Genomic DNA, 15,943 nt, shown 5'->3' on the forward strand with positions numbered 1-15,943 from the left:
ACTATAACTCTGTGGGATTTGGTCCCCTGGTATCAGCAGTAAGGTCTGCCCGCTAGGTGCAAGCCAGGCAGCCGTATTGCTGCCCTGCAGTGGTGACGCTGCTGGGTGGCACCTCAAAGTGGCACAACGGCCACAGCGAGGAAGGCAGTCTTGAGGCAGAGAGCTGGGCAGAGCTGCCGGCTTGGGAGCCTTCAGACCCATTTTTTTTTAAGCAGAAGAGGGTTATTTGAACCCCTGCACAGCTCACACAGGGCTCTGAGGAGTGTCATAGTTCAGGCCTCTGCTTGTTTTTTTTCTTTCAAGCCATTGCACTGAAAAATGCGTTTTTCCCCGAGTGTTGTGGAAGGATGAAGGCCGTAAGCGACTCAGATGGCGAGGGGGGACGGGGACAGGGACGTGCTCTGCAGCGCGCCGCGCGCTGCTCCCGGCCAGGGCGCCCCGAGCCGCTGCCAGGAAAGTCGCGCGCTCCGGCCTGGCTTTTATTTGCTGTGAAATATCACTTGGGTGTCTGCTGAAAGGCATCGAGGGAAAGGGCCAAATAACCAAGCTCTTACGGACAGCGTTTTGGGGCCAGCAGAGAAACTCAGGCAGCAGGGAGGCGGGAAGGGGGTTTTGGAGGAGCAGAGGGCTCTGCTGTATTTCACAGCAGAGCTGCTTTTCTCTTCTGTGCACCAGAAGTATAATCTGAAATAGCTCTGTGCACTTAGCTGGGCTCTGTGCATGCTGCTCGCAAAGGATTAGACATGTACCCTGGGCTGTGGCTTTGAATAGATATCTTCCAAAATTTAAAAAAAAAAAAAAAAAAAAAAAAAAGTTTGAATTCTTTTTTTCTGGATATGCAACCAATGGAATGGAGTTTGGAAAAAGGTGCAAAAGCAGAACAGTGGGTTTTTAATAGGTGATTTTTGAGGAGAGAGTGTCCATGCTGGGTATTGGGGGGGCTGTTCTTTAGCCAATTTGAAGTCTTTAGGAGAAGTGATAATTTTAACAAGGTTCAATAACCTGTATCTGCAATGTTCAGACCGTAAGATCCCCGTCTTGCTACAGCCACAACCTGGAAGATTCTCAGAATCAGGATCAAAATGTTTAATTTGAACCTTTGAGGGGTGATCCTTGGGCAGCGTGTGCATGAACACCACTGCCGCTCTGCAGAACATGAGAGCCTGTGCAGCAGCAGAGAGCTTTTCTGCAGAAAATGTTGTAAATGCAGTGAAGGAAAAAGGTAATAATTGGGGGAAATTACTCGAAATTCTGCCTAGGACAAGACTTGGACCAGCCGTTAACGGTCCCAGAATTCTGGGAAATGACACGGCCGAAGGGCTCAGAATGCTGGATTATTTATGGGCTTATTTTTATGGTTTCCTACCAACTAGCCACGTTGGTAGGGCTGGGACAGACATCACTTTGTAGCTGTATCAAGCCTAGTTAGGCAGCTTGGTTAATGATTAAGATGGTATGAATGTACTGTGAGTAAAAGCAGCAAAAAAAAAAAAAAAAGAGAGAGAAAGAAAAAAAAGACTGTCATTTTTACAGACAGCTTCCTGAAAGCTGCTTGTAGCCAGGAAAAGAAGACTACTGGATAAAATAAGTAGTACTCGCTTGAGTCACTCAAGAGGAGGAAAGAAGCTCAATGTCATGTATTTTTCTCTTTTCAGAAAGTAAATTATGTGGAAAAGGTGCATCTCCAGGGCGTGTGTAGCGTGCCGGACAGGGAGGGTCTCGCCTCTCATAATTTATAGGAGGATAAATCAGCGCGAGGCCGCTCGGTTGCTGCGTGTTGGCCGCACGCTGGGCTGCGGGGAGGCTTCCTCCCCATCGCTTGGCCCTTTCCCAGCGCCTGAACACCAAGAAGTGGCCCCGGCTGCCAAGAGCGCTGCAAAGACCAGATTGAGATCCCAGCCGAAACAGGCTGGAGATTTAGTGCTGCCCTTTTCCCTCCAGAAGGTCAATCTATAAAGGCTATACGAAGACAACGAGGGTTTGTGCAATGTGCGTCCAAGAGGATGCTGGCCTGGGAAGAGAGGATCATAAAATATTTTCCATTTTAAGCAGAGACTTCCTCCTCTTATTCCCTTCCCATCCCCAACGCTTAACTCATCCCCTTCTCCTCTTTAGCTCTGATCCTGCAGATCCTCACTGGTGTGCACTCAAAACCATCCAGCTGAAGTGCATTTTGACTTGCCTTTGGGATAGGAGTGCTAGGGACACAAGTGTCCCTGAGCACCAGCCGGCACAAGCGCCACTCACGCCTCTGCATGGCGAGGTGGCCTCAGCAGAGGAAGGGATTAACATATGGCCAATGCTATGTGATCCCCAGCGTCGGCAGGTGGCACTCAAACTACTAGATATCCACACGTAGGTGGGTGTAGGGGATTCAGCAGGACCCAAACCTGCCACTTGGGAAGACATTGGCCTCTAGTCAATGCAGGAGTTTGCAGATTGAACGGTCTCAATACCTAAAGCAACTAACACTGGAAACAGGCCGAACCGCAGTGCAGTTTTGCCCATTTGGCCTCTCAGCGAAATGGTGAAAATTGGACCAAAAAAAGATGTCGTTCGTCTTGGGCCCCTGGTCTGAAAGACACTGGCCAGAACTGATGTAATGGTCAACATCAGTTAGGATCAATCAGTTTTGCTCTCAGGTTCTAACTTTTCATCTCTAAAATTACAAGTAGCAGAATAGCATTTTTTCTTATTCTTCTTTTCTCTGAAGTTCTTCAGCCCCAGCACATCTGAGCATACAAATAAACTAGCAGAAGAAGGAGGTTCAAACAGGGACGTGAATCCCATCAGCAAAGTAAGTGTTTCAACTGGCATGGAGACTTGCAATACAAACATCCTGCTCCGAGTATTCGGGCAACGAGAATAGCTCCCCAAAGCACCGTGAATGGCCGTGTCCAAGTCCACCACAGCTTGGAAGGAGAAAAAAAACAGCTAATTGCTGCTAATTGCATCGCTTTACAGCTAATTTTTCATGGGAAGAATTCTTTGCGGAGGAAAAGGGGATTCCCTGTCCAGCGCGGTCCCTCAGTGTTTCCTTCAACAAACACAAGCTCACCCTTCTCCTGCCACTCACAAACAGAGGAAGAATTTGTTTTAAGTTTGCAGGCTCATTTTGTTCTGATAGGCTCTAAAACTCGAGCAGGACATAAAACCTTGGCCAGTTCACACGACCTCCATTGTAGTCTGAGCCTGAGGGATTTGCCTGTGTTAGGAGTTCCTCCTGCTTGGTGCTGTGAAAGATTTAAGAGATGCTAATCCAGCCCTCGTCAACGTGTTATCCCAAATGTGTGGTTTGGCTCTCCTCATTTTTCCTGCATGGAAAGCAAGTTCATAAAAGGCCTAGCCCAGATCTATGAGAAATGTCCTGTGGCTTGAATTAAAGACAAGCTGTCTTTAACATCCATGTACATAGTGCATGATGGCCCTTGGCACTGCGTTTGAATCCCAAGAGGGAAGCATGGCATCCACAGGTGGGATCCCATCAAGGACAGTATGGTGAAGACAGAATGGGACTTTGACAAAGAAGGTCTGTGATGTTGCACTGTTTGTATGATAGCAAACTCTGGAAAAACCCAGCCAGCAAGCTGATGAGGACACATATCTCTGAGCCATGGTCAGGAAGGGCCATATGCTGGTCCCTCTGGAAGAAGCAAACCTACTTCTATCTCACCTCTTCCTAGAAGTCTCCAGTACCTCATTCTTCCAACATCCCACCTAAAACTCACATTTAATTAATTCTCTACCAACAAAAGCCAGTCAGCAGCTGTGGCCACCCTGTCCTGGAGGAGAGGTCACTGGAGCTTTCCTCATTGACCCCACCAGTGTCAGCGTGCACAGATACAAACCGGAGATGCTGGCACCCTGATCTGTGCTTCGGGGAGGGTGTTGTGCTCTGTCCTGCTCTTTGGGAAGTGGCAGCTGCTGTGCAGGAGGTGATCATGCGATTTTATGTACGGACAAGGAATACGCAGGAAGAAAGTTGTTCCTCCCCTCTTTGGGCTTTTTGTCCTCACTTTTGAGGCATGAGAACATTGTTTTAAGTCAGGCAAGCAGGATGCGAGGGGTAAACATGATGCTTCCTGGGTCACGATTCCAGGTGCCGTGGTTGTGAGGATTAAAGTTAGGTTTCTTAGCAGGAAATGTGTGCTGGAGCCATAACTGGAGCTGGAAAAGCATCGGGAGGTCACCGAGTGCCTCTCTCAGTCATGGCGAGATTTTGCCTGCAGCCGTTTCCAGTGGATTTGCAGAGTTTTAGGCATCCCAGGCGGCTGGGCTGCTACCATGTCCGTGCTGATTGCAAACAGGCCTGTGGGTTTGCTCGCACGTCTCTCTGCCTTGATAGCTGGCTCACATTTGTAGTAGTTTTGCCTCTGATTCCTCTTTTAGCTCTTCCAGGATACGTTAACGCCGCTCGCTCTCGTGCGCGTCCTGCCCTGACCCTGCTGCGCAGCCCATCGGGCTCCTCCTGGTACTAAGGCTGATGAACCCGAGGGACTCAGGTGGCCTCCGCTCCTCCGGCTGGGCTGCCTTCCCAGCAGCACATGATCCATAGGGATCCCTTGCTCCCTGTCCGTATGCTGCAACATTTCACCCCCCACCTCCCCCCGCAAGCTCCTCGGTTAGAAAAGAGGTCCTCAAAATCCTGGAGCGGGATGTGGCCATGGCCCTTCCCATTTCTGCTTACGTTTCCATCAACCTTCTGTCAATGGTTACGTTGTTTGGTTGGGGATGGTGGAGCACTCGTGCAGACCAGGCCTCAAGTTTTGCTTTTTCCCCTTTGGTCCTCCTTTTCCTCGCTCTGCCTCTCCTCTCCTCCTCGTCCCTCCTCTGCGGCGCTGGCCGCCCACCAGCCATTACCTCATGCTGCTGCCTCTGGATGCCGGATCTGCGTGGGAGGCGGCCAAGACCAGGCCTCTGCCGAGGGCCCGTCGTGGCCACTCGCAGCCCGGCGAGTGCAGAGCTGTCGCATGCTGTTGTCCAGGGGCAAATTGAGGCAGGGAAGTGCTCGGTTTTCCCTGTGGGGCTGGGAACGGGTTGGAAAGCTGCTGGAAAAAGCAAGTGGCTAGGCCAGCTTTAGGGTGAAACCGTAGCGCATGGAGGTGCGCTTGCTACGCAGGTCCCCACATTGCTCCTGCTTGCAAAAGGGGCATTTCTGATGGTGTCAACTTAGTGATGCACAAAAATCTGTAAATAAAAAGGCCCCTGGCTTGTCTTTGTAGCCCTGTCCGTGTTAAACTTTCAGATGTTAACCCTGGAAGTTAACCAGTGGTGTAAGATTGTTTGTGTTTTCTGCTCTCCAGACCGGCCTTCAGACCCCTGCCAGGGTGTTCAGTGTAACCTCAGTGCATGAGGTAGCTTGGGCCCCGCCAGAGGGTCTGTCCAGGGCTGCCAAAGTGCCCTTGGGGCCACCAGAGGCATATGCAAGGACGGGAAATGGCAGCTCTCTCTCGAGGGAGTCTGATGTCACCGGGCAGGTGGGCCTGGTTTCCAGAGCCGTCGTCTGGAGCTGCTTTCATCTTCTGGCAGCTTTTTCCAGCAGTTGTTGTGCAGGACAAGGGTTTGGGGGGTTGTTTGTTCCTTGGGGGACTCTTCCTTCCCCAGAGCACAACCCGCCTTGCAGAACTGCTGCTTGTGCAATTTGGTCCCTCCACAGCTGCGAAAGACGCAGCCATTTCATGAGAGCGGCGTGGTAGAAAATCCTGGGATCTCCACTCCCTGCAGATATGTCCTGCGCTGAGGCAGAGGCAGAAAGAAGGAGCAACTTAGAAGACACGGTTTGTCAAAAACAAGTTCTTGCTTCTCAAGCTTGAGTGCTGCAGATGTTCTAGCAGGTCGTCTGCTGGCCGGAGGAGGAGGGACCCGGCGTGTGCCGGGGGCAGTTGTCCTTATCCATGAGCAATTCCCCCCAGAAAGCAAGAAATGAGGTTTTGATCTGGCAATGGCCAGGTCCCTAGATGCTTGTGGTCTCACCCTGGCCTTTCCTATGTGCTTGGAAAGCCCCTTCCTGTGGGAAGGAGCCCTCCCAGAAAGGGTTGCTTCTCAAGCATAGTTGTGCCAAAGCTTCACTTTTTTTGCTTCACGCTTTTTTCCTCCCTTCTCACCACCAAAGTGGCTAGGAAAAAACATTCCTACTGTGGCGTGTCTATGCAGGTGATTTAGAGTTGGTCTTAATTTTCACTTTGGAAGTGTGCTGCGTTCTGCAATGCCTCGAGGGATGGGAAAGCAGCTCCACTATTGCTTTCCCAGAGCTCACCTGCCCCTGTCCTCAAGCGATTGCCCAAATCACAGTTTTTTCTTCAGATGTTGGGGCCAAACGATGGAGCTCACCTGAAGCACAGCTTGGCGAGGAAAAGACATTAAGGGTTGTTTCCATGTGCTGAAAGATTGCAGCGCTCCAAATCTGAGAGACTTGGAGTTTTTGAGCATGCTCGATATCTCCATTCTCTGTGTCTTCTTTCCTGTGGTCGCGGCACAGCTCCATATTCTTCTGTGGAGCGGGGCAGTTTTTTAGCAGCCAGAGATGTAGTGCGAGCAATGCAATCGAGGGGGGAAAAAAATGAGTGTTTTCTGATGCAGCCCCACAACAGGCAGGTTTTGGGTGAAGGGCTTTGCTTTTGCCTCCCATTCCTTTTTGTGAGGAAAACCTTGGAGGGAGGCCTGAGCTCTCCAGAGATCAACCCTTCGGTGTCTACTTCACCCCATGCCAGAGACCTCATCCTGCAGGTTTCGGGCTTCACGCCGCAGATTAGAGAGCCTGAAAACTTGAGGCACTTAATTGCGTAGCCTGCTGGCACTGAGGCGCTGCTCGCTGAGCGCGGCGGCTGGAAGGGAGCGGTGGTTTCCAGCAGCAGGCCGGCTTGCGGAGCCGAGTCTCCTTTGGATGGACGAGCTGTCAAAGGGAGCTCGCGAGGGGGATGTTCTCATCCCGGTTTTTACGTGATCGCCAGCCTCAGACGGTCCCGGAACGGAACACAGCTGTGCTGCCGACGCGCGGGTCCGAGCGGCACGCAGCCCGCGCTTTCGCAACCGCTTTGGCTCCGGACTCCCAACAAAAATGTCTTATTTTTTTTTCTTTTTTTTTCCTCTTTTCTTTCGAAAAATGGGGCTGTTCCTGTGGCTGCCTGTTGGAGCAGCAGCGGGAGGAGATGTGTAGGAAACCGATACCGTTTTCAGAAGGCCGCTTCCAAACTCAACAGTGTTGAAACGCCTTTGAGCAACACTGAGGTCTTGAATTAGGGGGCTGCAAAAGGAGGAGTTAAATGGACCAGGACTTTTCAGCCTGGAAAAGAGAAATGGCCACAGAGGGCCAAGTCATGAGCAGCTTGGAGGCAGTTTGGGAAGGACAGGTCAGCCATGGTTTCTTGCTGTGCAAGACTCGAGGATATCCACCAAAATGGTCGATAAACCCATGAAAACCAGCTTTTCCAAGTCTAGCCTTCGGCCTCCCAGTTGCAAGAAAAAAAGAGGAAAACACAATTCCCATGTCCAGGCGGTTGTGCTGTGAGGCTTTCTCACTTGTTTCCCATTTTCAGGAGGAAGCTGGCTCTGATGCTTATGATCTTATATCATTTTTCAAAAGACTGTAGTCAGTACACCATAGCTGAGATACATCGACATGCATGCAGAGACTGTCTGTGCAGGATGGTCCTGGGTGACGTTTGCCCCCTTTGCAGGTGCACAGGGAGGGTTCTGCGCTGCGGAGATGCCCATGGTCATCACTGGGGTGGGAGCGAGCGCAGCTGAGGCTCACGGAGGCCATGTGGATCTCCTCACCAGCTCAGCTGGCCCTAAAGTTTCTCCTGACAGCTTTTGGCGTGGGTGTTTGGGTGTAATAACTGCGTGACCCTGCGCCAAGAAAAGGCGCTGGTAACGGTGCTCTTTCTGCCCTTGCAGATAAACTGGAGTGTGATGCCCTGAGATCAGCAGGGCTGCCGATTCCTGGGGCACATCAGGTTCCCTGTACTCGAATTTACAGCATCCTGTGTTGTGTCGTCATGCCACTACACCCACCTTTTAAAAAATGGATTATCTTTGACTTAGAAGCTGTTCTTGGTGCAAAAAAAACAGGGGAAATGTTCCCCTTCGTGCCAGATCTCCAGGGGAAAGTGTGAACATGCATTTTATTTTTGACTTGGCTTTTTGAGTACCCCTTGTTTAAACTTTTTTGTTGCTCTCTGGGATAGCACCATCAGCCAAGATTTACACATGCTGCCGTAAAACTGTCAAGAAGAGAAGGGAGGCTTCGGATCCCTATCGGGGCTGGTGACTGGAAGCAGGGCAAGCTGCTGCCCTGCAAAGCACTGTGAAAAGACAGCAGCAACCAGGCGATTTCAAAAGCAGACTGTGTCATGCTCTCCTCAGTTTTCCAGTCAATCTAATGCAATGCTCATATTTTTTCATTAACCTCCAACACAACCTCGCCATCTGCAGAATTAATCATTGCTGGAAACGTAGGCAAATATTTTAGAAATAGCAAACCACTGCCTTCATCACTAGCAGCTTGCTTTTGCTTCAGGCCTTTCAAGCTCCTCCTTCCACTTTGGTTCATTAACCCAGCTCCCAGTTTTGCAGATCCTGTTTCTTGGGTATATAATCTATATTGAATACATACATGCTTATATGATTTTGTGCCTTCTTTGTTGTTGTTGTTTTGGAAGCAGGGGTAATATCCTAAAATGGAGTCACCTATATCGCAAATAAGTTTTCCAAATTGGCAAATTATATATCCTGAGGAAACCAAGGGTTGGTTAGAAGATGGTTGGCAGCGATGGGCTGTGCTTAGCTGTTTCGTCTGATAGAGTGACTGAAGGAGCAGGATTGTACTCCCAGCATATTTTGCTGCCTGTCTGAGCTTGGTGGGATGAGTGCTTTGGGCAGCCACTCAGGATTAGTGCAGGTCCCCTCTTGGCATGGCTTTCTCAAAAGCTTATCAGTCCTGGTCACCCGAAATCAGCTCTTGCGTGGAAATTAGGGAAGAACTGGCAATAGGTAACACATGTGTCTCCCACGGCCCCTCTCTTTGTGGATGGTATGGGAATTTCCAAAAATATGTGAATCCCTGCTCTGATTCAAGCATCTTAGAAATAGGTGGTGTGGATTTGGGGTCTGATTCAGGCTTGTGGAACTGCCTGAGTTGACTCAGCATCCAGCCAAGCTTGTGCTGGAGATCGCGCCCTCGTGGGTTCTCCGTCATGACGTCGATCTGAATCCTTGCGTTCGCTGGTCCTCACTCTTGGTAACCCCAGCCTGGGGCACTGAGGTGGGCAGCGGCGGGAGGGTTTGTTCATATGGGCACCTACAGAGCGTCTTGCTCTCCTGCATTGCTTCCATCCTCACCTTGGTTGCAACCTGCCCCTACGCATCTGCCCCACTGCCAGCTCTGAGCTCCCCATCAACTGCCCTTCCCCAGCCACCCTTTCCTGGGGACCACAGCAGGAGACATGCCTGTTTGCAACCCCACAGGCAATGATCTCCCCCAGCGATAGCCTTTTAATATTGGATTTTAATAGAGTTGTGCAGTGAGGTCACCGCAGCCGTCTGCACTTTTATTTCGTGGTTGCTATAGCGGCAATTGTCAAAACATATAGTTCACCCAAGCAAAGTTTCCTGGCCAATGGCATTCATTTTTCTTTATGAGCTGACTTTGGAAGACGGCAAAGCGGCAGCTAATGGAAACTCCAACATCTTTCCCTCTCCCCTGTCGGCTCCTCCGGCTCTGCAGCGATCGAGATAAAGGTTAGACATCTGGTTTGGATCTGCTCTGTTTAACCGAAGGAAAGACCCGCTCCTGCGGTCGCATAAATCACCCCGCAGCTGGAGCGCCGGCCTGGCTGATCGCCAGGGTTGTTTACCCCACAATGTCCAACTGCATCGGGGCATTTTGCTTTTGAGAAAGTGCTTCCAGGAAGCTGCCTCCTGGCATGGTGCGAGCTGCTGGCAGAGACGCTCTTTCCATGCCAGGAGGAGGAAACTGGGGCAAGGAGGGCAAAGGATAAGGTAGTGGCCAGGTGGAAAGAAGAAGAGAAACCCCCCAGGTTGATGTCTTAGTTGTCTGACTATCATTTTCTCAGAGATCAGCTGCTTCAAGTGAGTTATCTGCATCCACACTGAGTGCCCTGGGCACAGCCCTGATGTGCGGTAACGCTCTGCGTGGAAGGCACCAGTTTTCTCAAATTCTTGGCCTTGAGATGTCCACATTTAGAGTATACTGCTGGAAAACATACCTTAGTTGAAAGGGATTATATATGTGGGTGGATGTATGTGAGTACATATGCTGTTTGCATACCTACACATTTGTATGTATATACACATGTGTGTTTATATGCTTAGACTGGCCTCTTTTACTAGCCTAATAAACTTAATACTGGCTAATAAAGTATTTCAGAGGCACTTCTCCTTGTAAAGCTTTCCTAGGATGGATAGAATCAAATGCAAAACTGTAGCATTAAGAGAACTTAACAAAGCGTTTGAAAGTTGGTGCCTTCCCAAAGTTAGGGTATGGCTGCAGTGTTGAACTCTGCTGTGTGCTGCTCTCCGTTTTTGGAGAAGGCTGTTCTGGTGTTGAACTTTGTGTTTTTTTCACCAGCAGATTAGCAGTTCATTTGCATCCAAAGACAGGGTCTTCATCCGCATCCTTCTGGCATTCAAGTAACACAAAGGATATTTGAGATAGGCTATTGCAAATGCCATGTAATAGTTTATCCCAAGGACTGTCTGCTTTACTGCTTAGGGCAATTGTGGAGTTGGTGTCTTTTGAGTTTCCTGCGACAGGATGGACAGCTTTTGCCAGGATGCATATAGGTAGGGGTGATCCTGTCTTGGAAACCAGCATGAAGAGTCTAAGTGAGTCTTGGATTTAAGGCTTGTTTTCAAGTCCTAATGCTAATTCTGTCCCAGACTGAAGAGCTTCTGTGTCCAGACTTCCATGTGGGCACAGCATCCAAGTGCCCTGGGCTTGGTCAGGATGCCAGTAGTGGTCAGAAACACCTGTGTGGGGTTCAGGGATGTGACGTTGGCTATGGAGGACATTGCTGTCCCGAAATGGCACGTGACACCTATGTGTAGGCAACCAGATCCTGTCCGTTTTGTCTCTACAAGCGCTGAGACCTTCCTAACGTGTTACTCATGGCATGAGTCCCACAGAATAGTTATGCTAAAACTGTGGAGTTGTGGAAGAGATCTACTGGACCAAATGAGAAAAACAATTCAAACAGCTTCTTCCTATCATAGAAGTATTTCAGTGTCCAAGTTAGAAAATGAAGTGTTCTTGGAAAGAATAGCAGATATATTTATTTTTCCTAATTTGGTTTTTGAGTTTGTCTTAGAGCCTGTGGAGAATGTTACCAGTCTTCATGCCTCAAAGTTGTAGCAACTTCACAAACCAGTGTGTCCGGACTGGGCTAAACCACTTGACGGGTCTGTGCTCTGTAGAAGGTTTCCATTTGTCCACAGCAGGAGTTGGCGGATTTTGCTTACGTGGCCAAATGTCTTCCCATAACAGCCTATCCAAAAGATGTGAGCAGGTCAGAGTAGGACAAGGTTACCAAGACATGTTCTCTGCTGAAATTGAACTTTTTTATAGGATGCCTCAGCAATTAGTAGAAGTAGTGATGTAGCTTTTGCGGTCTAACAGTGAGAGGACGGGTCCCAGGGTGTGATAATTCCTTTTATGAGCCTGCTGTATCTCCAGCAAGCAAGACTTTCAGGCACATAAGTCCATCTTCCAGCCAAGTGGGCTGTGAGTGCAGCAGCTCCGCCGTAGGGCACATTCTGCAGCCGCTCCAGGCTTCACCTCGCCCCGGAGCTTCTGGTACTTGTCAAGAGATTTTCCAAATGGTTCTAAGACCACAAAATAGCTCCTCACCAAGAGACTTTGCTTCCCATGAAGCTGCTCTTGCTTTTCAAAGTGGCCTTAGCTTTTTGGGAAAGCTGGGTTTAAGCTTGGCTTTGTTGTCTTACTGTCAAAGCAGAGGTTGAAAACTGATATTGAACTTCTCACAGCAAAGCAGTGTATCATCTGGTAATGGTGGCAACCTTTGAGAGTAAAGGTGGAAGCAAAAAAGTAGGAAATTAATGGCTGCTCAGGGTATTAATATTGTTATTGCATGTTCTGGTAGGCCATCTGCTAATGAAGTTCAGCCTTAAGTACTGTCTCCTCTGGAGTACAGCATCCTTTATTTCATACATCCATCACCTCTGTGCTGAGTTCATCAACACCATGTGCCTCTGTATGTATGTTTTGTTTTTAAGATGCTGCAAAGAAGTAGAATCGTGAAGGAGCAGAAACTATTTCAGAAGTGGGGCAGACCCTGTCCTTTGCTTGAAGGCCCTGAAGCAAGGCTAGTTTTGCTTCCCAAGACACATTCTTCCAGGTTTCCATCAAATGTTGATGTTGATATGGGAATTACATGGTGAAACACATGACCTAGGTCTCGTAAGGACCAAGAGGGCATCAGGGAGGTCATGCAAGCCATTGCTTCCCCGGTGAACAGGGACGATGCAAAGGCCATGTCTGGCAAATGAGGTAGTAGAGACACTTAATTGGGGTTGAATTTGTGAGTAGGGAACAAGCAAATGCAGATTTTTAGAGAAGTGTTTTATTTTTTCCTGGAAAGACAATAATAGGAGAGAAGCAGGGTGTGTTTTTATGGAGTGGCTCTGAGCGGGAAGCGTGTGACAAGAAACCAGCCAGACGGCACCACGGGACAGAGGAAATGCCAGCGAGTTAGTCCCGAGACGGGGCCGTTCCTGCGGGGTGGATGAGTTGGGGCAGCAGCGCCGCGTTTCCCCCGCGGGCTCAAGGGGCTCTCGGCGAGGCCGGTCAGCCTTTCCGTGCTTTTCTGCAGTCATTAAAAAAATCCACGATACTTTACTTTCCCCCCAAATCACATGCGATTTTGAATCCTAGGCCTCATCACAGAGGTGCGCGACCCAAATACCAGTAAAAAAATCCCTCCCCTAGCGCAGGGGGCTCAGCACAAACTGAGGGGGGTGTAAATAAGGGCCGGGCCTGCCCGCGCGCTCCCCGCTAACGAGCTGCAGACGGGCCCGCGCGGGGCCCTGACGGGCCGAGCTATTTTTACTCTTGGTCGGCCCCGCAGCCACGTTGGCAGATGCGCTCCCAGCTGCTGATTGCTTCCATGTGTCACCCCGAGCGCGGCCGCTGAACCGGGGCCAGGGGCGGCCGCGCTTCCTTAAAAGGCTCGGCAGCGCCGTGAGCCCCGGCGCTTCCGTGCTGGGTACGGGATCGTGTGGTACCGACGGGAAGCGCTGGGAGCTGCGCTGAGAACGGTGTGACAGCTCAGATATCTAAGCAAATCCATGTGGGACGGAGCCCTGAGCAGCCCCAGGCCTTGCCTAGGGTGGCACGGGGACGAGGTGGTCGGGAGGCTGCATTATGGGGCGCATGTCCCTGCTGCCATGGCGCATTTGTGTCCCCAAGCACCGGGAGGTGTACGATGAGCCTTGGTGTCAGGAGCACGTGTGATGTTGGACGGGGAGTTCAGCCAGTGTGACTTGGTCTTGTCAGCGGCATTGGGGAAGGCAAATTGTATTGCTGGCAGGCCTGGTTCAGAGGCATTGTGTGTAGCCCATGTGTAAGCTATGTCCTTGTGCAGATCTGCCCAAAACACCTCAGAAATGAGCACTCAAAAGCACCTGGCAGGCGGACACCTTAGGAAGGGCACCACGTGTCAGCTCTGACCACTGAAGCCCTGTTCTCCAAAGGTCAATCAGTGTCCAGGATGGAGACCTCAGCCCAAGACGTCCTGGTGCCCACCTTGTTTCAAGCTGTAAACACCCGTGTGGCCAGCAGCACCTCAGTGGTATGTCCCCCTCAATTCCCACACTGCATCCATCCTCCTTGATGGGTCAGCAGCGTTTCCCTCCAAATAAAGAGTTTCTAGACACTGGGTCTGGCCTGCAAGTGGACCCTGTGCCCAGAAACTGGCTGGGGTGGGAGGCTGGGACCACCAGCGCCTGGGAGGGCCCTACCTGTCCCCCAAGGCCCTTCATCTCTGGGGAGTAAGACACACAGCCCATCGCCCCACCAATGCCCACCAGGGCTTTCCAAAAGAAGGGGACAAGAACTTGAGTTTCTCAAAACCTCCTTTAGACTTTATTTAAAAGTTCTTTGTATAGACTTCCCGAAACAAAATCCACAATAAAAATAAAATTCCCATCCCACCCTCCCACCCACCCCCCAAATTGCTTTGCTTTGTGTTTTATAAAACATACAACATCAGAGGAATGCCAGAGACATTCTACACCACAATTTAAAAATTCTTTAACTGAGGCCTTGGTCCCAGCAGTGCATTTGCATTCCAAACCTTGCTTCATATTCCTGGCTAGTTTGGTTGGCCACATATGGTACAAATGCATACAAGAGATCTAGTCTGAAGTCTAATCCAGCAAAAGGCAAAAACGAAAGGATGAAAAATTGAACCGCTTGTTTATCAGAATTAGCTACTCTCTTACACAAGGCTTTCCACGTAAAGATATGCTCAGTTATGAAAATGATAAAAGCAAGCATGTAACAGTTGCAGTGAAATTATTACTATGATTTCTTTTTTTTTTTTTCTCATTTTTGCATTGCCTTAGATAGGCAGACTGCCGGAATCGGAAGGAGAGGGTAATTTAGAGACATGTTGAGACATGATAACAATCTGCAATTAGGTAAATATTTCGTAATGTTGAAGCTATACAATATAACCCGGACACTTGTAGCACTCAGTCCACAAACAGTTTAGCACCATATTGATAGGTCATGCAGCAAAACTCTTTCTTCAAGGTTTGCTCGGAAGGTAAAAGCATGAGATAGAACAGTGCAAGGTAGTCTATACCCTTAGCTTCTATGGGGGGAAGGTGGCAAGGGCCGATGTTCCTGGTTGTCTCCGAGGTATGTGCTGGCAGGTGGCTGCCTCTATGTTCCTATTGTCGTCACGACGCCAGCGTTGATGGCACCTGCAAAGGTGGGATGGGGAAAAAGGAAAGAAATGAGGTTGTTTCATGCATGGGCATGAAGGAAGAGAAAAGCTGTGGTGGGAAGAGGTAGGTCCATCTGGTGAAGATGGCAAAACTGCTCTATTACCCATCCCGGTACCCATCCTCATCCTGGTGGGGAGCAAGTCCTTCTTGGAAGGAGTAAAAGGCAGTGTAGTGTGATGGGTAAACATGGTTAAGAGCAGGTCTTTTAACCAAAAAGCTGCATAATCAGTTCACAGCCTGTACAGACTACTTTTTTAGAAACTATTACCCAGCTAATTGTGAGGAACTTGTGCAGCCAGTGCAGCATGCTGAAACCTGCCTGCTACAGCGATGTGCCAGAGTGCTGCTGGCCTCAACAGAGGGGCATCGCCATGCTGCACCACTGAGCTGGGAACCGGTGCCTTCCCGTGCCAGGGAATTCCCTGGCCCTCCTCTCCAGATGTGCAGCCGCTGGGCTGGGCACGCACTACTTACCGGGAGTGCAAACTTTTTCACAGTCTTTCTGCGTGTGGAACCTGTTGTCGTTGCCTCCGCAGCCGCTGTACCAGAACCTGGCGCAGCTCTTGGTCTTGGTGTCGTAGTACCATTTCAGCACAAAGTCCCTGCAGGGGCCTTCATCCTTTTCCAGCTGGCAGATGTCCGTGACTGCAAATAGATGCAGGAGCAGGAAGGTTCAGCAAGGGCTGGGGGTCCTGCACCACGCGCGCCCTCGCTGCCCGTGCGTGCTGCCTGGTGTCAGCAGATGTTAGTTGAGCCTGATCTAACAACTAAGCGTTTTTGCTCCTTGTAGTCAGGGCTTGTGCCTTTTGTTATTGTTGGCACCCAGGTGCCAAAAATTAAGCTGCTTATGGATCATGGTTAGCCCAAGGCTTTCTGAAGTCCCTTTCTGAACCATACAAGGCTCTGAGAAGCAGCCCTTTGCTAACAGAGAAGGTCCTGAACTAGCTGCAGTCCT

The 15,943-nt window shown here is 50.0% G+C and overlaps 1 protein-coding gene across 1 annotated transcript in view; it reads right to left on the reverse strand.

The window, feature by feature from the left end:
• Positions 1 to 14,096: 14,096 nt before the first annotated feature.
• COL6A3 (collagen type VI alpha 3 chain) overlaps positions 14,097 to 15,943 on the reverse strand; it is a 51,881-nt gene continuing 50,034 nt past the window's right edge. The window contains exons 43-44 of the mRNA XM_088523678.1: positions 15,463 to 15,633; positions 14,097 to 14,964 (exon numbers count right to left, since the gene is read on the reverse strand). Coding sequence (XP_088379804.1) covers positions 14,924 to 14,964; positions 15,463 to 15,633 — 212 coding nt within the window. The 3' untranslated portion in view covers positions 14,097 to 14,923. The remainder of the gene's footprint in view (positions 14,965 to 15,462; positions 15,634 to 15,943) is intronic.

This window comes from Tinamus guttatus, unplaced genomic scaffold, assembly GCF_059628265.1.
Source record: "Tinamus guttatus ecotype Peru unplaced genomic scaffold, ASM5962826v1 Tinamus_guttatus_pri_ptg000197l, whole genome shotgun sequence".
In the NCBI taxonomy this organism is placed as follows: domain Eukaryota; kingdom Metazoa; phylum Chordata; class Aves; order Tinamiformes; family Tinamidae; genus Tinamus; species Tinamus guttatus.